At 46.6% G+C, this 25,939-nt stretch overlaps 1 protein-coding gene across 2 annotated transcripts in view; it reads left to right on the top strand.

The window, feature by feature from the left end:
* The window catches only part of PCSK5 (proprotein convertase subtilisin/kexin type 5), a 460,872-nt gene that overhangs the window by 339,340 nt on the left and 95,593 nt on the right, over positions 1 to 25,939 (top strand). For both annotated transcript variants that reach the window (XM_045468528.1, XM_045468529.1), the window contains exons 21-22: positions 15,736 to 15,838; positions 21,484 to 21,620. In XM_045468528.1, the coding sequence (XP_045324484.1) occupies positions 15,736 to 15,838; positions 21,484 to 21,620 (240 nt within the window). The remainder of the gene's footprint in view (positions 1 to 15,735; positions 15,839 to 21,483; positions 21,621 to 25,939) is intronic.

Below are 25,939 nucleotides of genomic sequence, written 5' to 3' on the forward strand. Positions count from 1 at the left end.
TACACATGCGTGGCTTTTCTCCCAAACGGTCATCCTGGCCACGAACGGGATGGCCCCTCCCCAGGAGTGCATAGATGATGACAATTTCTTTCACCATCTTGGCATCTAAACATGACACTCTATCTGGCAGCGATGCAATGAGCTCCCAATCGTTTATGGCATGGCTCTGGGCGGGATGGGCTGTGGATGCCTGCACTATATTTTACCCCATCAACTCTTGCTACGAGGGTGTCAGAGAGGGAACACAGCCGCTCAATGTTGAGCGGGCCCAAAAGACAGCCACTGGCAAAATATCGCCTGTGGAATGTATATAAACATCAGAGTTATGCCAGGAGTTGTAGTTTCAAAACATCTGCCAGATCATCACAAACAGCTTCCCTCCCATTCTCAGACCAACAATACCACTATGATCCCTTTACTCCCTCAAGTTCAAGGCCATGGATTGGACTCCTCTCCCCCCCCCCCCATCTCCTATATGCACCCAACATGTATCAATAATAGTAATAGCATTTATTCATCATTTATTACATGTCAGGTGCCCACCCCCCCCCCCCCACGGTCACAGAAGACTCACACAGAGTTTCCCTGACATGCTCAAAGCCACCCTGTTTGAGCTTTGGACTCAAGTTCTGACTTGTTCACTATTCCCAGAAATATCGTGCTGTTCACGCAGAGCGGCTGTTTCTTTCTTTTGAAATGACCAAGGTAGGAAATTCACTCACAAGGAAGCCAATTTGGGCCTCGTGCAAAGACATTTCTGATACAGTTTTCCAAAAGTGGAAGAAGTGAGTTCTCCATACCTCTCCATTTTCATGCAAACACTGGGCAGTCACTAGACTAGAATGTCACTGAGACCATTGATCCCTGGGAGAAGGGAGGAGGCGGCAGCTAGAGCAAATGAGCTCAAAAGCCCACCCTTCCCTGAGATCCTGGGACCGGGTTTTCTGGGAACCACCTTGTCATCACCACATTGGTTGCTGTAGCTCCAGCCCCCACCCTGGCCTCCTGAGGCCACCTCCTAGCTGACTTCCCAGCTGTCCCTTCCAATTCATCCGGCTTCATCTGGCCACAGCGACTGTGCACCAAATTCGTTTCCATCTCCGACTTCCTCCTTAAATCTTCAGTGGCTCCCTTTGGCCAACCACACCCATTTCATCCATCTTTGATGTTTCGTGACCTAGCTACATCCTCGATCCAAACTCATTTTTCACTCGCTCCAACTCCATTTCTACCTGTCCGTCTAACCACGTGCCTGGGTCACAGAGACCCTGTGCTTATTTCCGCCTCCAATCCTTTCTTCTCCTCTCCTAAAATATTTTCTCCTCCCCCCCCCCACCACCTTACCGTATCTTTTTTTTTTTTTTTTTTTTCCCGGGCCCAAGTCAATTTTGTTTCAGTACAAAGAACTCTAATGAATTTCTCCCCGCAAGGCACCCATCAAGTTGGTGTTTTCTACTCATTTTCCATTCGTGCAGCAAAGCCACGGGGACCCCAAACTGAACAAGAAATCACCCTGTCCTCTGGGAAGATCGCAATCAGAACCAGCTGCCCTGTGTAGCCATTCGATTCTGAACACTTGATTCCACAGCGGCTCACGTTCCTGGTTGTAGGAGCCGATTCTGTCTGTCTCGGGAAGGGTACACGGTGAGCTCTTGGAACGCCGCTTCCAGGAAGCAGTAGGCAAGCAGCAGTTCCAGATTGCGTGACTGGGGTGTCTAGGATTGCGGAGCTTGAACTTACCCCCATCTTCACGCAGACACACACACGTATACACCCACGCAACCTGCCAATTATTTGGATGTTCAGTGTAGTGGAAAGTGCACAAGAGACCTGAAATCAGACAGACCTGCAATAAAACCCCATCTCCCGGCACTTTCTGGAGAAAAGGAGTGCAGCAAAACCCCAGTGAGAGGAGCAGTGTAAAGGCTGACCCCCTGAGTTTACATTGCTGCTCTGCCACCAGAATAATCCTTCATTCAATCATTCACTGCCTCAACATTGTCAACAGAAAAATGAGGCCACCGTGGTTCACAATGCACCCTTTCTTATTTTAAGGTTATTATTATTTTTTTTTCAACGTTTATTTATTTTTGGGACAGAGAGAGACAGAGCATGAACGGGGGAGGGGCAGAGAGAGAGGGAGACACAGAATCGGAAACAGGCTCCAGGCTCTGAGCCATCAGCCCAGAGCCCGACGCGGGGCTCGAACTCACGGACCGCGAGATCGTGACCTGGCTGAAGTCGGACGCTTAACCGACTGCGCCACCCAGGCGCCCCAATTATTACTATTTTAAAGGAGTGAGTCGATATGTGTAGAGCATTCAGGACAATTCCTAGCAGATGGCATCACAAGTAAGTGCCAGCTCTTCTAAATAGCACTACTAATTCAGGGGTGCTGGAGTGGCTCAGCCGGTCAAGCGTCCGACTCTTCGTGTCGGCGCAGGTCATGATCTCACAGTTCGTGGGTTCGAGCCCTGTACGGGCTCTGTGCTGACAGCCTGGAGCCTGCTTGGGATTCCTTCTCTCCCTCGCTCTCTGCCCCTCCCCTGCCCACTCTCTCGCTCTCAAAATAAATAACTTGAAAAATATAAAATAAACAAATAAATAAATAGCACTAATTCAGCGACCTGGGGCAGACTGTGTAAATTTTCTGAGCCTCAGTTTTCTCATCCTTAAAATGAGAGCAAGGCTAGGGGCGCCTGGGCGGCTCAGTCGGTTAAGCGTCCGACTTCGGCTCAGAGCATGATCTCGCAGTCCAGGAGTTCGAGCCCCACGTCAGGCTCTGTGCTGACAGCTCAGAGCCTGGACCCTGCTTTGGATTCTGTGACCCCGTCTCTCTCTGCCCCTCCTCCACTTGCGCTCTGTCTCAAAAACAAACAAAAATTAAAAAAAAAAAAAATTAAAGATGAGGGCAGTGCTGATCTCTGTAAGATGCTCTGAGAACTTAATGTGAAAGCACCGAGAAAGCACCTAGCTTTCCCAGAAGAGGTTCCCTATCTCTGACTCCAGGCCTGGGCTTCTAATCCCCCCACACCGCAAGGAGATCTTCCCCCTGCCTCTGCTCCTTTCAGCCCTTGTGCACACCCGTCACTCATGCTACCGTAGTTAAGCGCTTGTTTTTATCCCATAGAAAATGGGGGCCTCCCACAAATTCATCGTTAGAAAATTACAACCTAATTGCACTGAATGATTGCAGAAGCAAAGACCGTTCAAGTTCCCCCGAGCCCACAGGCAGCTAGCTTTTCCGCAGCCTGTCCCGGCCCGTTTTGGCCAACTGCGAACAGCAGGAGAGAGGCATCGGCCCTCTCCGGGAAGGTTTGGGGCCCCGGGCACCTCACACCGTGTAAAATCAGGTTGAGAGGAGAATCAAGAGCCACCTTGAAAGCAAAAAGGAGTCAAAGCAGGTCAGACAGCCCCTGCAGGGAGTTTGGGAAGGGGAGGAGAGCCTGACTCACCAGTTAGGCCTGCAGGGATCATGGGAACTGAGTTTCCATGGAGTTTCAGGCTTCCTGAGCCCAGGACACTGAGCCCCGCCTTGCTGCCTGGCAGCTGCAGACCTAAGCCAAGAATTGAGTTCTAAAGGCCCAGGACCCCCAATTATGGGGCCCAGACTGTTACCTTGAGTGCCCCCCTGTTGCCTAGAAACGTCGAAGAGCCCCCGCCCCCAGACAGCAATGTAACCAGTGCAGGAAGGTGCTACGGTCCCTTGGGGAGATGCCAAGGGTCTGCCGGGGCTGGAGCTGGCAGGAGAGCGTAGAGGTTAGACCAAAGGGAGGAGACTTTGATCTTACCTCAAATACTGAGATGCCTACCTTGCAGCCAATCTGGCTCTTCTCCCAGAGGAACCGAATTGTTCTCGAGGCTCCTATAGACTTCCCAGAGCTGTTTGTCTCTGGAGGAACGCGAAGGGTTTTCGCAAGGTCCTCCTCTGTTCTCTACAGGAGGTCTCCGTCTCTGTAGGACGAGGCGGAGAAGGCAAGTTCTCGGGTCTATACGGTAGAGGGATGTAGAGGCTGCCATTTCCCCGCAGACCAAGGCTCTCAACAGGGTGGTTGGCACGCAGAGATCCATGCTGGACGTTTAAAGGAGATTATCAAGGCATCAAGGTACAAGGAAAGACCAGAGCACATCGAATCCTACCATTCTGGAATGTTTTGATAGGGCCAGAGCCCTCTCATGATGTTAATAAGGCCTAAGAGACATCTCTTGAGTTTATGTTAAGGTTGTACAAATCAATTCATAAGCAATTCCTGACCACTGCGATAAGAGCGGAATAAAGACCAGTTAGAGTCACAATTGTATGTTATTGCTAAGCGATATCACCAAAAGGCAACTAGAGTGATGACAGGGAGGGATAATGCTGACCCAAAAGGCACGTCAGTTGTTCCTCTATTGGCAAATATTGGTTTGGGGGGCCCACAATTTTCTAGTCAATTAATAGTTCTAGAATTGTAGGTTTAGGGTGGCAAGTGAAAAGGCAGAGGGTTGCCATTTTCCTGAATAGATCAGACTACAGCTCGGTGCTCATTACACAGGACCACACCTGTCGAGTTGTTGAAAGTGAATAAAATGGTTACTAAAATTAGAGTCCATTCATCTAAGCGGTCCCTGAACAGTGGTGGAGGGATGAAATCTTCCCTAGATATTTTGTTTCTATTTACCACGCAGTAAATAGACCCGGTTCATGGGTCCAAGCCCCACGTCGAGCTCTGTGCTGACAGTCAGAGCCTGGAGCCTGCTTTGGATGCGGGCTCTCTCTCTCTCTCTCAAAAATAAATTTAAGGGGCGCCTGGGTGGCTCAGTCGGTTGAGCGTCCAACTTCAGCTCAGGTCACGATCTCGCGGTCCCTGGGTTCGAGCCCCGCGTCGGGCTCTGGGCTGATGGCTCGGAGCCTGGAGCCTGCTTCCGATTCTGTGTCTCCCTCTCTCTCTGCCCCTCCCCCGTTCATGCTCTGTCTCCCTCTGTCTCAAAAATAAATAAACGTAAAAAAAAAAAAATTTTTTTTTTAATTTTTTTAAATCTTAAAAACGTAAAAGCCGAAGAGAGGTGAAATGATTTTTTCGAAGCCACCTACAGTAAGAAGGGACTTGAGCTTGGAGTGTCTCTAAAGGTTTGTACAGTCTCTTGTGCTGCTTATCTAAGGGACCTGGTTGTGCTCCCTGGACCCGTAACAGCTAACTTTGATGGAGCACCAACTGTGTGCTGTTATCTTTTAAAGTACGCCTCACGTATTCACCGATTTAACCCTTCTGACAATTTTATGACGCTGTGATTATTTCCATTTTACAGAGGAGAGGACGGAGGTTCTATTACTTGTGCAAGTTCACACAACCGGCACAAGGCAGCCCCAAGTTTCCCATCTAGGCCACCTGTTCCAGATACATGCACTTCACCTGTACCCTGCTTCTCCCCTCCCAGTCATCTAAGCACACGGGGGGGTGAGAGGGGGGGCGGGGGTACAGGAATCTTGAAGAGGTGGGGGGTATCATTCTGCCTATGGTGGGACCCAGTGAGGTTTCAGTCCCAGATTCCATGCTCTGGACCGAGTCTGAAACTCTGATAAGATGCAAACCATATAGACGTCTTTATGAGAATCTCACATTCTAGGAGAGATTGTCCGCAATACAGAAGGTTGGTAGGTAGGGAAACACCTGAGACTCTCTGTCTCTGACACCTGGGGGGTGAGACCTTCTGCCCCATGGCTTCCCCACCCACCCCATCCCCACACACAGAACACATACACTCACAGCCTAACAATACTGGCCCATTTTCGTTTTTAAAAAATATTTTTAAGTTATTTATTTATTTTGAGAGAGAGAGAGAGAGAGAGAGAGAGAGAGAGAGAGAGAAAACACAGGTTGGGTGGGTCAGCACAGAGCCTGCCACGGGGCTCGAACTCACAAACCGTGAGATGGTGACTTGAGCTGAAATCAAGACTCAGACGCTTAACTGACTGAGCCACCCAGGGGCCTGCCCCCGTGTTTATTTCCATCTGTGGACGGGCCCCACCCTCCCTGAGACAGAGAGGAAACTGACTTGTCCTGACACCCACCGAGCCTGGAAGCAAGTCTATCCCCGGCCACTCACCTGAAGACACAGGTAGTCAGGGCTTGCGTGGTGCCAGCTCCGTCGTCGCAGAGCCAAGAACCCCACGTCCAGAACCTGACGGGGTGAAACTGTGCCGGGAAAAGGCCGCTTTGTGGGCCCCAGCTCCCCCCGGTTCACCTACTTCTGACAAACTCTCGCCTCAGCAGCCCGAAAAGGGCAGCGCCGTGGCCGCGGGGCGCAGGGAAGCGCTGCCTTGCTTCTCTCCGATGCAGGAGGCTGTCTCCAAAGGGCGGCTTATAACCACTAACTTGCGTGGGTGGCTATCTTGCAGCTGATTTCCCTTGAGAGGTGGTTGTTCTCCATCCACAGGGTCAGCAAGAGTCGCTGCCTCATGGCCACCACCCTGTGTAGCCAATTGAGTCTTCAAGTGCCCTCGGGGGTGGGGTAGGGAAGGCTCGATCTGGGATCCGGGGTTTGAGCCACGCGTCAAGAGTTAACATTTCGATGCTGAAACTCCTTACTTTGGCAAATGAGGCCGACGGCCCTACCCCACGTGATTACTGGAGGTGCAATGAGCTAACCTACCCCCAGTACCTGATAATGGTCACTAATATTCTGAAAGCCGCTGGGCCGGGTGCTTGGGTCTGTTTCCTCCTTTGATCCTCACCACGTCCTGTGAGAGACTGTCCGCGATACTCCGGAGAAGAATGTCAGGGAAATCTGAGATTTGCTTCCCGTCAGATAGTTGGAGAAAGAAGCCCACATCAAACCCAGCCGGGGATGACTCCAACATTTGTGTCTTTGCCCAACCCCAGGGCTTCCTACTAGGTTGGCCTGCGGGGGGCACACAGGTACTTTGGTTCACCCCGCCCCCCCTTGGTTTTGATATGCATACTTGGGCTTTTTAGAAAGCACAATTTGGTCACTCCCGATACAACATATGGCATCCCGAGTAATCAAACGCCTACCCGGTCACTAAGGGGCTGAGGCATTCTGGGTGCTGTGCTCCATTCAGACCCATCGCCAGGCAAACCAACAGATGTCTTAGAAGGCAGCAGGAACTGCCTGTGAACGGGCAGTGTTAATGATGACCCAATAAAACGCTGCGTGTCAATTACCAGCTACAGCCAGTTACTAGCTACAGAGCTACCGTCGGGACGGAGCCCTAGGTCTTGGGATGCAAACTCCTCCTCCTTCCAGGAGCTTCCCCTTTCTCTTAATTAGCAATTAGGCTGCAATGCTTTAGACCAGCAGGTTAGGCTTGAGGAAAGACTAAGGGAGCGCCGGAAAGGAAAGATGGAACCAACATTTCTGCAGCCTGTGGCTGCCGAGGAAGAAAAGGAGGATAATTTGAGGATGTTCCCTCCCTTGGGGTACTGGCGTGGGGGACGGGCCAGCAGCTGTACCCTGCAGGGTTTAAGAGCAAGTAATAACCGTGGGTTAGGGAGGCTCCCTGGGTCACCATAGAAACGAAAGTGGAGGATAACAAGCCTCATCCTCATGCCTGTGTTCCGGGACCCCGACCACCACGGAGAACATTGGGTTTTAAGCTCCTCAGGGAAGGCTTTTGGGCTTTAACCGATCTCATCTGCATGCGAAAACTCCTGTTTAGTTCGAGAGCGTCGGGAAGGCTCCATGGTCCTGATAGTTTCACCTGCCATCCTTCATCACCTCCAGAGTGAAAGGATGCGGAACAGCCCTTCGGGCTCCATCGCACAGTACTCACTGGGGTGCACACGGGAGCTCTGTCCACCCAAGTCATTCCCTTTCTCGGTTAGTCTGCCCCGGTGTCTCTCACCCAAGTGTGACCTGCCTCGGGTCATCGGCGATGTTTTCCAAAAGGTAAATGAGTCATTCTTTCAAATGACGGTCACCCACTTGTGTCCCTGTATCTTGAACCCCAGGTCCTCTCGCTGTGAACGCATCAGATAATGTACAGTTTCCCCCAGGGGAGTGGTCCCACTGCGGCCACAAGTGGTGGGAGCATTGGGATGGCATCAAACCCAAAGACTAGGGGGACTGAGTGCTCTAGAGAATCTGTAGAAATTCTAGGCTCCGGGCACCCGGGGGGCTCAGTCAGGTAAGCGCCCGACCCTTGATTTCGGCTCAAGTCATGATGTCGCCGACATGGGATCAAGCCCTTTGCCGGACTCCATGCTGAGCGTGGAGCCTTCTTGAGATTCCCTCTCCCTCTCTCTCTGCCCCTCCCTTGTACGTGCATGTGCTCTGTCTCTCAAAATAAATCAATCAACTTTAAAAAAAAAAAAATTCTAGGCTCACTTTCAGAAATCATAAAGATAGCCCACGAAATAAAGAGACTAGCAAGACATTTTACACACCTCAAATGGGCAATAAATCAATTTCCATCTACCATACTGTACTTACAGGAAGTATTCATGATCCCACAGTTTCGATGACAGGCTTTATTTATTTTATTTAATTGCAGATACTAATCACACTCATGCCTTTTGTCCCCTCTTGTGTCTGGTTTTACAACCAACTGTTCGGCGTCTTTTCAATTTTAGCATCCTTAAGGTAGAACTTTGAGGGACTTTCACAAACACAGAGGCAATGCAAAATTCTCCTAATTGAGGAAAAGATATACAAGGACCAATCCATCTATACTAGATTTTCATATAAATTGGAGGAGCAGAGAGAGATTACTATAATTCTGGTTATAAATGATTTCTGAGGAGCCCGTTTATTTTGCTTTTGGACAGCAGTTAAAGCAGTATAGAAAATTCCTGTGCAGAGCACCAATTAATTATTTTATTCATTCAAAAATACCATTTGGGTTTCCTCTCAGGAGCTTCTAATCTAGTGGACAGACCAAACTGCTTGTAAAACTCTCAATTTGGGATAAACAGAATTCCCTTTTAATAAATACTGGCCGCTTTCTCAGAGAAAATAAATTTGGAGAGTTTTTTCAATCATTGAGGAAATTTGCTCTGTACAATGTGCCGGCTCAAAGTTCATTTGTTTTCACAGTGAATTCCTTTCCGAGACCCTTACCTCACCAAACGCTTCAGACCAGGCTTGTGCTCAAGGTCCATTTTTTTTTTTTTTTTTTTATAAATAGCAAAGCTACTCGGAACGCCAGAAAGGGAATTGAATCCATACCAGGGAAACACTGCAGAAGAGTCTGGACTCCGGCTAAGACATACCTGGGTCATAGCCCAACTCTGTCACTTACCTAGCTGAATTAATTTATGCAAGATGTTTCATCTCTCTGAGCCTCCGTTCCTCATTCATAAAAGGGCTGTTGTCTGGATTAAACGTTACATAGAACAGAACGTAATACAGCAGGTGTCGGTGAATGGGAACTTCACCGATGTAGTGGTGATTGCTATATCACCACTACGTTCCGGTGTGTTGGCCAAAGCTTCACTTTGGATACCCTTTTTTTTTTTTTTTTTTTTAGCAGCCTGACTGTGGTCAGGGTCCAAACAACGGTGGACATGCAAAGGCTCAACTTTTTTTTTTTTTGTTAATTTTTTTTTTAACGTTTATTCATTTTTGAGACAGAGAGAGACAGAGCATGAACGGGGGAGGGTCAGAGAGAGAGAGGGAGACTCAGAATCCGAGCCGTCGGCACAGAGCCCGACGCGGGGCTCGAACTCAAGGACCGCGAGATCATGACCCGAGCCGAAGTCGGACGCCCAACCGACTGAGCCACCCGGGCGCCCCGAAAAGGATCAACTCTTAATTCCTTGCTCTTTGGACAACACGCAGGCAGGAGGAAACCAAACCTTTGCACGTCTGTTGGATCCACAATTCACGATCCATCCTTTTTTTTGCGGGGGCGCCAACCCATGGGGGCACCAGAGTAGCATTGCAGAGCATCTGAGAATTAGGGGACCAGGAAGGAGAAGTCCGGTCGATCAGAAAAGCCTGGGTGGGAGGGAAAAGGGAAGTCACTGTTGAGAGGGCAAAATGGGACAGCAGTGGCTCTCAGACATCTCCAGGCTGTGGGAACAGACCTCTCTTTCTACCTGCTGGATGTTTAGTTTGCCTCTAGTTCCCAAAGGGAGCAACAACAACAAACAAAACGAAACCAAACCCGAGGATTCCATCAGCCAGATGTCTCCATTTTCGTGAGCTTTATCCATTTATCCACTGACCTCCATTAGCGCAGGACATCTCCCAAGATTCAGTTCAACACACTGGCTCCCCAAGATGGTTGGTGCTCTCTGGACACATCCCCACAGGGCAGACGATCCTGAGGTTTTGGGTTAAAATTAAGTATTGGCCTGGTAAGGAACAAACTCGGTGTATAGACCTTTTTGGGGCAAGGGGGAGGGGCAGTATCTATAAGATAAAATCTACACTTTTAACCATTATTAGTATACAGTTCTGGTCCTTATTATAGTCACACCACCACTCATCCATCTCCAGAACTTTTTCATCTTCCCCAGGTGCAATCCTGTACCCATTAAGCAATAACTCATGTTCCCCTCCCCCTAAGCCCCTAAGAACCTCCATTCTATTTTGCTGGCCCTTTGAACCTGACCACCCCAGGTACCTTACGTAATGGAAACACACAGCATTTGTTCTTTTGTGACTGGCTTATTTCGCTCAGCGTTAACATTTTCCAAGTCCATCCATGTCGTAGCACGTGTCAGAATTTCCTTCCTTTTTAAGGCTGAACAATTATGTAAATTCGTAAGCGAAGATGCTGCCGGCTCCCTGGACGGCCTCATACTTTGAGCCTGGCTATAAAATGTCACGCTCAACAAGGCTTTAAAAACTGAATTATTTCATTAGTATATAACTTGAAAGTGTTCCTGAGTATTAATTATAGCTGGTAAAAAGTAACAAGTGTATGGATTTCTTTTCACGGACACCGTCTTCACACAGTGGTATCTTAAGTGGGAAACTAGGTATTGGCATCCTTGCAAAGAAAGAGCGGCACTTGGTTAGTGCCTGGGGCTGCAGAGTCTTTCGGGGAAGTCACACTCCATGATTCCCTGGCATCTGGTGACAAAGCACGTACACAGAAGCCTCCAGATAATTCAGGATCCCGAGGTTGCTCCCTGAAATAACCAGACCCAAACCAAACGGCTAATGTCTCATCAAATGTTCTTCCCATTCTCTCTTACAAATCGCCCTTGCTAAAAAGTTGTTGCACGCTCACATCGCTATCTACTTATGGGTTTATTAATTTATTTAGTATTTTTATGTATACAACGTGTGTTTTCTTAAATGCTGCAAAAAATTTGGTTCCAGTCCATAAAGGCTATTACAGAGTACACAAGAAAGCCTAGCCCTTCTGTAGGAGGAAGGAAGGTCTCCCGGCCATGTATGCGTAAAAATTATTCTTTTTTTTTTTTTTTTAATTTTTTTTAACCTTTATTTTTGAGACAGAGAGAGACAGAGCATGAACGGGGGGAGGGTCAGAGGGAGGGAGACACAGAATCTGAAACAGGCTCCAGGCTCTGAGCTGTCAGCACAGAGCCCGATGCGGGGCTCAAACCCACATTCTGTGAGATCATGACCTGAGCCGAAGTCGGATGCTTAACCGACTGAGCCACCCAGGCGCCCCTCTTGTAAATTTTTCAGTGGAGAAGTATGCCTTTCTAAGCTGTGTCTTCAACTTTTGAGACATCACCTCTCCCCATGAGACACCCCTTCCTCTCTGTCCTTTGAACTATTACAGGATGAGATGAGAAAGGAACTAAAAGGGGAATGGAATTTTTGTGATCACAGTAGAAAGATAATTTGGACTGAATAATAGATGAAGACACCAGAAGGAAGAGCTTGTAGGATGAGGTGGAGAACAAAATATTGGCCCCTGAAGTCTGTGCTACAAGTGATTTTTTTCCAAGAATTTTGTATATCACGCCTGTCATAAACATTTAGTTTCATTGTGCAATGAAGACAGATGACAAGAATTTGCTGCTCCAACAACCAAAAAAAAAAAAAAAAAAGCAACTTCACTATGTCCTTGGAATCTGGCTTTTTTTGGTTTCAAATGTGCAGTGGGAAACTTGTGCCTGCAAGGGCTGGGATTGGGGACAGTTGTTTCTGTAACTAATTGGACATCTACGTAATCATAAAAATCGGGGCAGGTCCCTCGATTCTCGTCTGTTCTAAAGCCAGCACTTGCTCTAAAGTTAGGAGGCATGCAGGCTTGAGAGAGGTGCACAACTAAGCTGTCCCACGCTGACTCACTTACATGAGCGTCAAGGTTATGAAGGTTTTCTCCATTTTGGGTCTAAGTGGTAGGAAGGAAAAACATGTTTTAAGAGTCAGTCATCAGGGAAGAAAAGTGCTTGGGAAGGTCTTAGCTTAGGGAGAACTTTTGTAGATAGGAGGATGATGGGAGATGTGAAGAAATGATTGAAGGCAAAGAGGCTGGTGGAAAACCATTGTGGGGAAAGTTCCAGAACATGAGGTGGACAGCCAACAATGGCCAGGAATAAGGTACATACCTTCCATGGAGAGAAGAGACCAGTGAACAATCTAGAGAGAGGGAGGAATTTTGGCATTGAGAGAAAGGAGGCTGGAGAAACTCAGTACCTCATCAGCAAATTAGGAAGTGAGGTCACCTTCCGAGAAAGAATTTGGAATTCTGGAACTTGGGTCTTGGGAAGTTTTGGCCTAGCCCCAGTAAGAAATATAAGAGGTAACTGGAAAGGTGAATAAAAGAATGATCAAGCGGGTGAGCTAGAGTCGTAGTGTAACATTAGAAGGGTGTGAAATCTCAGACATGGGGCAGTTTCAAGTGACGATTCCATCGAAGGTGGTTGCGCAGATCAAGTACAAAGCCAAGGTATCAGTGCCACCTACTGGCTTATGGAAGCCAATGAGGAGGCAAATAAGAGCTACAGAGAATTTTAAATGTTTACAGCACTATCTGGGTAACATTTGCTTGACCTAACCGTGTATCCTCTGTAATTACAAAGGAGACTTTGGGTATAGAAATGGAAAAACTCTCAGAACCACCTAAATAGCATTTGATTTAGCAGAGCAAGGTGCATTTAGCTTAAAATCCTACCTTTGTGTTGCAACCAATACACCATGGAAATTAAGGTGGATGGCTATCAAGAGTTCGGAAAAACAAATCCCTGTGTCTGTTCCTATAGGCGTGAATGTCAAGGTAAAGTACCAGTAGAGCAAACAGTCTGGTGTGTATGCCTTTGCTTTGCTGTTCTAGATGTTAATCTAGACTGTCCAAGGAAGTGAAAGGCTACCGGCTAGCATTTGGATTATAACGATCTCTTTTCAAATCATCCTTCTCAAAAATCCTTCAGGACCGAAGAGCAGGCTTTTTTCTGTTTGTATATGTCTAAATCTCACCTACTACCCAGCACAGAGTTGTTCAAAGAGTGTCCATGGAACGAATGCATGAACAAATGAATAATCTATGATCCTACGTTCCTCTAGAATACACTTTCTTTGGGTTTGGAAGCCTCTGGAAACCATCCCTCACTCCTCTTCCACTCAGCACCTGCCTTTGGAAAGATACATAGCGACCATCCAGCTCCGTAAACACAAATTATTAGCATTAGCAATGTAGGCAAGATCTACTCCTTCCTACCAGGTCTGCCTTTATCTTGTGAGTGTCTGGACTGATAATCACTACTCAGTTGGTTGTGGCAAAAGTCACACTGTGACAAAAGTGGAAGAGATTACAGCAAGGGCAATCATTAGGAGGTAGAATGGGGAGCCTGAATAAATAAAAGGCCATATAAACATGAGGCCTGTATTGAATGAGGCAGTCTCAACTTGAAATCACCCATTCCTACTAGACAGAAGTCCCAGCTTTTTTCTCCCTTGGAAACCAAGCTTTCTGATGACCAAGAATGCAATTTGTCCATTTCTAATACCTTTGCGTGAATTAGCAAAAGGTGTCCCCTACAGGGGCAGAGGCAGAGACAGCCAAACCAGAGTGCGTGGCTTGGTGAGATGAACATGGGCTGGATTTCTGCTTCCACATGGCCACTGGGACAGGCACCTTGTGCAGTGAACAACCTGCACGTTTGCATTCTTTGCCCCCACTGGGTACTCACTCTTTGGGGCATTGGGCTCCCGGGAGTCACTCCTGAGCTAAAAAACTATGGTTCCATTCTAAAAGTTATATATCAGGGGCGCCTGGGTGGCTCAGTCGGTTAAGCGACTGCCTTCAGCTCAGGTCATGATCTCACGGTTTATGAGTTCAAGCCCTGCGTCGGGCTCTGTGCTGATGGCTCAGAGCCTGGAACCTGCTTTGGATTCTCCCTCTGTCTCTCTGTCCCTCCCCTGCTTGTGCTCTGTCTCTGTCTCTCTCTCTCCCTCTCTCTCGAAAATAAAAAAATGAAAAGTTATATTTTTTCTTTTAAAAAAAATGAAAAGTTATATATCAGATTCCTTGGCAACGACCGAGCAACAAAGAACAGAGTCTGGGATGTGCAGGATATGCCGCTATTAGATAATTGCGTTGCTCCGAATATGTACTTTTCCCCTTTAGTTAACAAAACTTACAGAGTAACTACATCAAAGGCTTTTTCTGTATAGAAGGACAAAATCTCCCTGCCGCCTCATTTTCATTTTTGTGGTTAGTGCAAGGGAAGGATTTATATATCTAAGGTTACTTCACCTAACGGCACTAGTTTAGTAAAGCCATGGGACAATGCAGAGGGGTGAACTTCTTCAATTTCTCACCAGTCAAGTCTATGTTTCCATGGCTTCAAAGCAACTACAATAAATCAGGCAGCAAATCTTAGAGTTTCAGTAAGACTTGGTGAAACCATGCGTGAGGAACTGCTACCTCCCTATTCTGGCTGGATCTCAGATTGACAATGTTCAGACATACTTACAGGGGGTGGAGTGATTCTCCTGAAATCTGAAACCATGTTTTCTGTGCGTGATTGGTTTCCAAACCATACAGAGTGACTCTTGGGATCAGACTAAAGAAACTTCTCGATTTCTTCTAGGACAGTGGGGGGAGAAGACGTTGTGTAGTGTGAGTAGAGGGTTGAGTTCAATGAGACCCATCATTGGTTTATCACTGGATTGTCACCTTCAAAGAGGCTGGCTTATCCCCACCATCTTTGCTGGGAGAGTAATTTCTTACATGTTCAGAAGAAGTTTGGGAAGCTACACGTGCTTCCGTGGAAAGGCCTCCTATGTGTTTTTCCTTGGGAAGGATACTTTCCAAATAAGTGAAGAATTCTGTGGCTATCTCTTCATTGTTACTCTTTCAGGGTGAGATGCAGCTCACATCTGTCAAATGTTACCCAAGCTTTGACTCCCCTTCTTGACTAGTTACCATAATAACCCCAGAGTTGTGGGTGGGTCCTGCTTGTTGCTTGACTTGAACCAAGGCTGTAACGGAGGTCTCTGGGGTCCAAGCATTCTCGGCCGTTAACAGGCAAGTCAGAAGGAGCTCAGTAAAGGGGTCCTATGAGAAGCCCCCCTTGGCCTCTCTGTACTTATTTAATCCGTAACACATGTTGACTAGATCCAAAATTATGTCATTGCCTCATAACTTTTTGAGGTTCCAAATTCCGAGGCCCTTGGGAGAGGAGCAGTTGTTATTATAAGGTCAGGACTTAGGACCGGCAACTGAAGCCATCCAAGGTCTCCTCTCTGTGTTGTTTCCATTGCTTTCGGGCAGCCACGGAGCAATCTGGCTGCTCTCAGACTGACGGCCGAGGCAGCACTGCCATGTGGAAACGAGGTAAACAATTAGGTTTTGTTCCCTAGGAGAATACATCGATGAGCATGGCCACTGCCAGATCTGTGACGCCTCGTGTGCCAAGTGCTGGGGGCCCACTCAGGAAGACTGCACCGGCTGCCCTGTCACAAGGTGAGTGGCCTTTCTGTACCTCTTGTGGTTGGGAGCTCATGGGTGGCAGGTTGGAGAGAGGAGGCGTTTACGACCTTAAAGACACCCCCTTGGGCCTGCAGGAAAAAGAACCAAACACCTTTCCATGACACAAAAACTCCCCACGGTCTGGCCACAGCGCACCTCTGTAACATCTTCTCTCCGTGATGCCCAGTACCCCCTGCCAGAACCAGCTCCCTGGACACTAGAGATGCTTTCGTCCATGAAGACGACGGTGCCTTTGACAACAACAACCCCTTCTGCACACCCATTATCTCCATCTGCTGATCAAATATCTACTCATTTTTCTAGAGTCAGTTCAAGGGTGAATTATTCTACAAAGGTATTTTGACCTCTTCGCAGAATTAACCTTCTCCCCTCTTTACGTTTTCCTGTGCTCTGTATAAACTTCTATAAGAGCACCGGTGACATTTGAAAACATTGTTACAAGTCTCGGTATCTCTATAGATGGGCTGTATTTCCATAAGTCCCTTGAAATACTCACCTTTGTATCTCCAGATCACCTATCACAGTGCAAGGAAAACAGTAGGCACTCGATAAATGTTTGGTAGCTGAATGGATGGGGAAATAACAAGTATTGGAATGGGACGAGGATCTCTGCTAATCCACTGGGAATTTCTAGTGGAGAGAGTTGGAAGCCTGTTGGATTTTTGGTCAACACTCCTCTGAGTGGAGCACTTCATATTTTGGCCGACTGAATGTTCGAATGAATCTGCTAAATACGTAGGAAGCAGTCTCTCCAGACCAGTATGACGAGGCTGTTCCAGCATCAGGTGAATCCCTAGGATGGACATTCCCTCTGTTTTGGACAACCGCCATTGCATTTCATTTGTCCTCAGGACTAGAATATCCTGAGAGGGAATCGCGTGGGTTAGTCTCCCTCTTCCCCCACAGTGATCAACACATAGTAACAATTCAAGACATGTGCCTTGAATCGAATTTGATAAAGTGGGTAATCAACATCATGGGCTTGGCTTTCCAAATAGCTCCCTCAGGAGGAGAAAGAAGGAAGGCAGAGATGGAGGGAGGAAAGGGAACAGGCACACAAGAACCGCTTTAAGAACTTTCAGTGCTAACTGCGGTGACATTTTCCAAAGGTCTCTTCAAGATATCTATGCCTCGAAATACTGGGTTTGCCTTAAAGCAGTTTCAAGACATACTCTTAGGTAGAGACATCATTCTGAATACGCATCCTGTTTCTCCTAACTCCTTACCGCATCAACAGTCAAATTCCACTCCATGTTTGAACATCTTTGAACTAAGGGAACTTACTAGCATTCGTTTACTAAGGCAGCTACCATCGTCCAGGATATACTGCGGGAGTCATGACTGTCTGAGGCTCATCAAAAGTGAGAAAAAAACTCTACGACCATAACTAGCCATTTAAAAAACTGAAACCCACTGGTACACGAAAGGAGATACAGCTCCACGGCCATTGGGGTAGTGTAACTGTCTTAAGCAGCCCACGATTTAGCTCTTGGAGGAAGAAAAGCGTGTGCGTGGATCTTGAATTAAGGTGTCCTCTCAAGGACATCTTGTTCCCCAGGAAGAATATTTTGCTCATCTCCCTGAGCACTCCGTTTTGCTCATTTCTCTTCCTTGAGGAAAATAACTGGCAAATATGTGCAAGAAAGGGCAGCATGTCTTGGCAATGAACTACCTGACTCTTGTTCACCTGCATTTTCCTAGAACAAGGATGAAGAGAAAAAAAAAAAAAAAACAAAAAACAAAACAACTATTTTGAAAGATGATGGTGTTGACTTATTTGGGCAGCAAAGTATTTTTCTTCAGTCTTTTCCAAAGCATTTCCCTGAGTGGAATCAGATCCATTCAAGGTGGTCTGGAGCACCTGCTTTACGTCCAGCTCTGAGTTAGGTGCAAGGTCGACGAATACTTACAGGTAGCTCAGGTAAAGAGCTCGGGAAGGCAGTTTCCAGTGGGCACAGGACACAGCAGGACAGAGAATGACAAAAAATGGATCTGAGGCAAGCGTTAGGGGTAAGGAGACAAACAGAATAATCAGGACAGTGGGTTTGTCGGAGTTTCTTCCTCGCCTTAAGCTTTGGGATCGCTCTAGTCCTGGTAGAGAAAAGATCATCCCTAAAGGAGTTTTTATCTAGGAGAGGAGTGTTAATATTTAAATATGGGTTCGCTTCAGAATAATATGGGAGGGAAGTAAATTGATGGGAATATAAATATTGGCCATGTACTGAAATTGCGAGGTGAATACAGGGGGAAGGGTACTGTTACGTCCTGTATGTATACTTATTTTAAGTATGTTTACATTTTCCCTTGACACATTTTTAAAAAATAATGTAATCCTGAAGTTCAAATAACTTCCAACTTTAGGAAATCAAACTTTAGGAAGCCCTCTCTTCATATTCTAGTTCTCTCTTTACATTTCCAGAAACTCTTGGGTTTAGCATCTTAGAGACCACTGAAAATTTGCAGGAAGCGAGTGCCCCCTTCGGCACTTGCGACAACATGCTTACCCTTGCAAGGCCATGATCTTGATGGCCCGAGCTGGTTGCCCAACCCAGAACTGAAGGAGTTATAGACCCGATGAACTCATTAAAAGTATTAAAAGTTACTTCTGTTCTGACCCACCCTCAAATGTTTTGTTTGACCTGTTTCACTGCATGCAGGGGTAAAGAAAGACTTTTTTGGCCAGATTTCATTGCTTTAACATTAAAGAACCAAGCAATTATACTAAGGGCCCTTGTGATAGCTTATTTAGGCCAAACCAATAACCAGCAGAGAGGGTCAGCTAACCCTGACGTTCCAGCTCTTCTGTGCCAATCCCATCACACGCACACGCGCGTGTGCACACACACACGACACACACACTTGGATGTCTAGAAAATTTAGCGCCAATATTGAGAACATTACCTCTGCCCAACTCTTTAGCACTCGGTTTTGCCAAGTCCTTCCTTTCCATAAGTCTGAAATGGTTCACTGCTTACGAAAAGGCTAAGAACATGTGTGACTTGGGAGAAGAAATGCCTCCCCTGCAGGGATTAGCTGGCCTGACTCTCTCAGAAATCCACAGATTGGATGACTGGCCGTCCTAGAGATGGCCTGAGTTGGCTTTAAAGGAAATTGTCATCAGCCCCATGGAGCCCAGAGCGGGGTATCTATTCTCCTCCATTAGGGAAGATTTGTTGCTGTCAGTGGAAAAAATCTGTGCCACTTAAAATGGTACTTTTCTCAAGCTCCTTAGCAATTTTCCTTGACGAGGATGGGGGATGGAGGGGATGATGTAATTCAGTGCCTTTACCTAAGCATGACGGTTTTCCTTCTCTTTTTAGATCTCTAAAAAGAATCACGTTCTTATATTAAAACTACAACAACAACAAACTGTGTATATCGCCTGTGCTTTCCTTAGGGTCGATATGAAAGCAGGTATTTCAAAGCACAATTATGTGCTTGGCATTTCCTGAAAATCAAGTACTCAAGTAAGAAATGCAGCCTCCTCCATACATAAACACAGAAGTATTACACCATCGGCTTCGCTCTCCAGCCCACCACCCCCACGTTCTGGATGCTTCTAAATGGTTCCCATCATGGAGAGTATTAGATCACCTCTCCCAAGAGAAATGATTTCCCCCTAAACAAATCCGTCATCTCTTTCTATAAAAGACAAAGATGATGATATACTTTTCATCCCTTTTTCAACTGAGTTTAGCGGGGGGAGGGGGGGGGATGAATCCTCACAAATAAATGTCCCCATTCTCCCTTCCAGGACAGCATCTAGCAGCTTCCTTGTTTAAAAACCTCAGAAAGCTCTTACGCAGTTTTTCATAAAGGGAGGTTTTTTGGGTTTTTTTTTTTTTTTTTTTTTTTTTTTTAGATAGTCCCATCCAAATTATCCCTTGAAAAATCTTCTAGCTCAGAAACCAGAGCCAGGGTGGGGCTGGGATATTCCCAGTTCGCATTAGTGCCGTCAACTAAAGTCTGGGCTGGGAGCACAGCTTTCTCATTATACACCACGGTGCAGGGCATCTGTTTCGACACGGACGAACAGATGTGCATACGTGTCTGTTTAGGGCTGGGACTCCAGGCTCTGCAGTGGCCAAAAGGATGGCTCACTCCAGTAGCACTGGGGATGGTGACCAGAACCTGAAAGGCGGAGAACGCGAGAACCAGGTGGCTTTCCCATTGTTGCCAACACATGCAAATGACACGGGCTTTCGGGGCGACACATTGGAAGAGCGCAAGCAACACGCTAGGTCAGGTCGCCTTGCTCCTGCTCCAACTTCCTCCCAACCCGTGACCGAAATGCCCATTTCCAGTTCAGGGCTGCCTCTAGCTATGGAAATGGTGGGATTCAGCCAAGCCAGGGCACCCCGGGCCTACACCTTCCATGATACATCCAGCTTGGGTGGAAGGAGGTGGTAGAGAGAGAAAGAAGCCTTACCTTTGCTGACAGGCCCTCCACTCTCTCAGGCCTGGATGCCAACGTCATACCCTCGGGGGAAACAGGCGCGCTACAGGCTCAGTTCACCTCACAAGGGATACAGTAACGACTACCGGAAGGAAGCTCTAACGGACCCAATTGGGCACCACCGGTGTTACTTAGGAATCATTTAACAGATTCCACAGTACTCCATTCTCTCTCATGCTTCTGCTGAAGGGAAAACAGTGGCTCTCAAAATGTCTCCCTAGACCAGCAGCATGAGCACCACCCAGGAATTGAAAAACCACAAATTCTCAGCTCCCTCCCCCAAAGACGACTGAATTAGAAACTCTGGGGGTGGAGCCCTACAGCTCACTCCATCTATCCATATTACCTGACTCTAGCCCTTGGGGAACATTTTGTATCTGAAAGAGCCAAATTCTTGGCTACCACTTACTTAACCACATTTGCTCTTGGAATTACTTTGCAAAGGAAGAAAAGAAGCAAAACGATGAAAATACTGTGATATGGATTGTATGTGTATAAAGTCAAAGGTTTTATAAGCCCACACGCTATCCCATCTGGGGGGTCCTTGTAGGTGTTTGCAAACAAAATTAAAAAAAAAAAATGGTACTTGATACATCAAGAAGTGCCTGCAAAAATGACCCTCAAAATCAGTTCATTGATCACTTGCCATGTGCATAGGCCAAGTTTATAAGTAGCATGTAAGCTACGGGACAGTGTTTCGTTCTACCCTTTGAGGGCCCTTGATGTTGACATCTCCCTTGTAAAGTGTGGGCATGCTGATAACTAAAGGAATAATATTTTCTCCAAGGCCTCTGGATCCAGAGGCCTATTTAATGTCTTGAAAGTTTAAAGACCTCCATCTGATTGTTGACTATGTTTGGCCGGGCCCCACAGTATGGGTTTAATCCCTGCAGGCACTGGTTAGCTTGTTTGGAACCAGAATCACAGTTGCATCCTGAGCCAGTTTCTGGCATGCCTGCTGTTGGGTCCAAACCCTGGGCCAAGGATGGGTACATGACTAATATTCCACATGTTCTAAGATGATCAGTCCCAGGCATTCGCCCTTGTTTCTGGAACGATGAAACCAAGTCTGTGCAGTGAAACGTGAACACCACATGTCCTCACACTTACAGCCATTCCAGAAAGTCACCCTTACACACTCTGAAATCTGCTCTTTCCCTAGGATTTTTGACAATGGCCGCTGCGTTTTCAAATGTCCCTCAGGGAAATTTGAATTTCAGAACCAATGCCATTGGTGCCATTACACCTGCCAAGAATGCCAAGGAAATGAGCCTTCCAACTGCACTTCCTGTGGAGTAGGTGAGGAAATCCCGCTCTTCTCTTCTTCCTTTCTTCAAACCTGTTCTCCCACTGGCCATAATTTGGTTTGACTCAGAAGCCTCATCTCCGGGGACAAGGGGTTATTAGGCGGGCGTTCACTGGAGAGTGTGTATGACCTTGAAGCTTCTGCTTCTCGCCGGGAAACGAGTTCACATTATTGTAGACACAGACCCACTGCCCCCAAGGAGATGAGAGAGAAGCTAAGAGGTGTCTTTCTGGAGAAGGGGAAAGAAAGGTCATGCAGACATGATGTTAGACATGAGACAGTGAAGCTAAGATTTCCTGAGGTCAAAGTGAAAAGCTAGGATGTTAAGGAAGATGGACTCAGTCTTTAAGAGAAATATTGAAATAGACGCTGTGTTAGGGTCTCTTCAGCCCTGAGCTATGCCATTTAGAAGTTGTTAGAGCCCTACTGTAGAAACAAAGGAATGGTTTCAACACAAAAATAGAACTTTTTGTGTCCCACCTTAAAAAGTCTACGTCTCTGCTGTCACTGGATTATACTCCGTGATCTCAAAGGTCCTCTGCAGGTTGACCCTTGACTCCCCTCATACGCCTGCCCCCAATGTTGACCTCACATGAGTCAGGTTCATATTTTATTTGACTCCCATGATACTTTTAACATTTAAGCCGTGTTTAAGAATTGGTAAATTTCAGGGGCACCTGGGTGGTTCAGTCAGTTAAGCGTCTGACTTTTGGCTTCTGCTCAGGTCATGATCTCACAGTTCGCGTGTTCAAGCCCCGCGTAGGGCTCCGCGCTGCCTGCGTGGGGCCTGCTTGAGATTCTCTATCCCTCCTTCTCTGCCCCTCCCACTCCTCCTCTCTCTCAAAATAAATAAACTTTTTTTAAATATTGAAAACTTTCAAAGAACCACCCGGGCTTTCGTTCTTGCTTCTGTTTTTGTTTTGTCCCGGGGAAAAAAGAATGATTCATCTTTATTCTTGCTTGTGATAAAGCCAAGAAAAATGATGAACAAATCGCGAGCAGCATGCATTTGCAGGAAAATGGGCGACAATGCATTTCTTGGTGCAAGTTAATTTTGTTTTTTTTGTTTTTTTTTTTTTGCGTTTCTTACGTAAACAAAATGGATCTATGTCAAATTTTCTCGCGAGGCTGCTCCTTCTGTGTCCTTCCTCACCTCGAAGAGGGTGATAAAGGGTTTCTACTTTTAAGGTTATTATGAAAATGAAATGAGATTAAATGAGATAAAATACCAAATCACTTAAAACCAGGCTGGTCACATGAAAAGTACTCAGTAAATATTAACTACTACCCTTACTGCTACTGTTACCACTCTTATTATTTGCACCTACTTCCTCCTGTGGGCACGTGAATTTCTCTAGATGCAAAACCGCTTCACTGGAGATGTTCCCCACTCGCTGTCTGCCTGGCCTCTGTTTACTTTTTAGGTCTCTGTGTCAACTTCATTCCCTCCATGAGGGCTGCCCCAATCTCCTGTCTCGGTTGGGACCGCTCCATACGTGCATCCTGAGAGCCTCCACTGAACCCCTTTACAGGTGTCCTCAAACTTGATATCTGTCTTGTCCGTAAAGCTCTATGTCCTATAAGAGGAGCGGACAGCATCTAACTGAGCACCAGCTCCACTGCGAGGAGAGCATTCAGCAGGTGGAAGGCCCACAATTTAACTGAATCAATGGTTCAGGAGAAAGAATGCCAGAACCAGCCACGAGGGGACCTACTTCCTGCTTGGTTACTGATGAACTAGAAGATATTAAACCAGTCTCTACACCTCTTTAAGTCTCTCCTTGTTTGTAAAAGAAAAAAAGAAGAAAAGAAAGAAAAGAAAAGAAAAGAAAAGGAAAGGAAAGGAAAGGAAAGGAAGAGAAGAGAGAAGAGAAGAGAAGAGAAGAGAAGAGAAGAGAAGAAAGAGAAGAGAAGAGAAGAGAAGAGAAGAGAAGAGAAGAGAAGAGAAGAGAAGAGAAAAGAGAAGGAAAGAAAAGAGAAAAGAAAAGCAAAGGAGAGGGGACACATAGACAAGACGGCATCCAAAATCCCTTGCACACTTGAAACCTACTAAATCTTCACGCATAGTACAAAATTAAGGATTCACTTGAATACTGAACAAATGTCTGAAATGTTTGCAGCATCCCGTAATTATGCGGGCCAATCCACACATAAAACGCTTTGATGTCTCCTCCGCATTTTTTGTCTAAAAGTCAATTTACTCCCCGTCTTCACAAAATTGCACCGTAACTCTCGCACGTACAGGTTGCTACACAGAGCTGCCGTGGAAAATGCACTAAATGGCTGTATGACGCCTGCCCTCAAGGAGTGGACGCTCTAACAGAGGGGGTTGTGGTTAGGTATTGTAAAACGAGAATATATTAAAGACCAAACGAAGGAAGGCATCCTACCACAAGTCAGAGAAGAAGCATCACTTTCAGCTATGAGCCAGCAGAAAAGGCTTGCTGGAGAGGGTACTGTTGAGCAAGCTCTGATTAGCAGGGTTCTCTCCTCTTAAGAGCACGGTGTCCCTCATACTTGTATTAGCACAGTCAGCAGGTGAAACAGTGCTAACAACAAGGGATGATTGGACAGACGCAGTTCCGTATCCGCAGGCTTTAATAAAAGCCTGAAACCTTCTGACTAGGGAGTCCCACCCACACACCATCAGCGTTTCCCATCAGTCTGGAGAAATCTCACCTTTGTGCAATTGTAACGCTGTTAAGAATTTAGGTCTGAATCCTTTTGGAGGTGCCAACCGCCAGCTCCGCTCTGTTGGTGAAGATTCACTCTAAGTTCTTTTCCAGATTTGTTCTCTACCAAACCGAACCAACGCAAAGCTAAAATCGACCCCCCCAACCCCAGCAGCTACAGTAAGAAACACGTTGAAGTGGACTCCACACGGTTTATTTTCAGGGTCCCTCGGCCTTTCTTTCATCCTTTCCCGCAACCCTTTTTCCCCCTCTTGCCTTCCGCCTTCAACCTTCCTTTCTTCCCGAAGACATGTGGTATCTTCACATTAGTCTATCTTCTCTTGTGACGAAATTTAGCCGGAAGAGATGCTCCGGAAATAGCGAATTGCTCTCACGTGTAAACGAAAGCCAATCGGAACCCCTCTCAGAGTTTCTCGCACTTTATATCTTGTTTCATATGATCACATGAGGTGTAGCACCCAGCAAAAATATCCCCCCTTCTACTGTTAGAACCAGCTTCTCTTATATATCATCACAATAATTTAAATTCTGAGACTCTGGGCAAGTAGCCAACCATTTATGCATGGTATTTAGATCAACGGGATATCCAAATTATCAGCCAGGGCTAAATGAGCTGCCATACGACCCAGGCTATTAGAAATGTGAGCAAATCTTGGTGCAACCCTGGACCAAACCTGTGAGGAGAGCTGCCCAGGATCCAGGCATCTATGTGAACTCCTTTACAGGGTCCATGCACTTTAAATCCCAAGACCATCCAAGTCTGTTTTTTAAACTCAAATTGTAATACCCAAAGTGGTTCAAATAATAAAGCCATGTCTGAACAATACAAATGGGATGAGAGAACATCACTTCTGATATCTGAGCCCATCATCGTTACTTTTTAGTTTTAGGTTGCTGATCCAGCTCGGTATGTAAAGTAGGGCTACTGCTAAATATTCATGCACTTAGCCACTCATTCATTCATTCATTCATTCAACAAATACGTATTTAGAATTCATTATATGCCCGGCTGTCGCCAAGCCTCTGGATCCAGGGGGGATGTCGCGTGAGGATGTAGGGAACGTATAGCAATTGCCGATGGAAGAGGGAGGAGCTTCTCACTGTTCTCTTCATTTTTTAAAATATAATTTATTGTCAGAGTGGCTTCCATACAACACCCAGTGCTCATCCCAGCAAGTGGCCTCTTTCAATGCCCATCACCCATTTTTCCTCTCCCCCCACCCCCCGTCCACCCTCAGTTTGTTCTCTGTATTTAAGAGCCTCGTGGTTTGCCTCCCTCTCTGCTTGTACCTCGTTTTTCCCCTTCCTTTCCCCCATGGACTTCTGTTAAGTTTCTCAGGATCCACATATGAGTGAAAACATACGGTATCTGTCTTTCTCTGACTGACTTATTTCACTCAGCGCAATACTTTCCAGTTCCATCCACGTTGCGGCAAATGGCAGGATTTCCTTCTTTCTCATTGCCAAGTAGTATTCCATCATATATATAAACCACATCTTTTTTGATCCATTCATCAGTTGATGGACATTTAGGCTCTTTCCCTAATTGGGCTATTGTTGAAAGCGCTGCTGTAAACACTGGGGTACAAGTGCCCCTCTGCATCAGCACTCCTGTATCC

The sequence above is a fragment of the Leopardus geoffroyi genome, chromosome D4, assembly GCF_018350155.1.
Source record: "Leopardus geoffroyi isolate Oge1 chromosome D4, O.geoffroyi_Oge1_pat1.0, whole genome shotgun sequence".
In the NCBI taxonomy this organism is placed as follows: Eukaryota; Metazoa; Chordata; class Mammalia; order Carnivora; family Felidae; genus Leopardus; species Leopardus geoffroyi.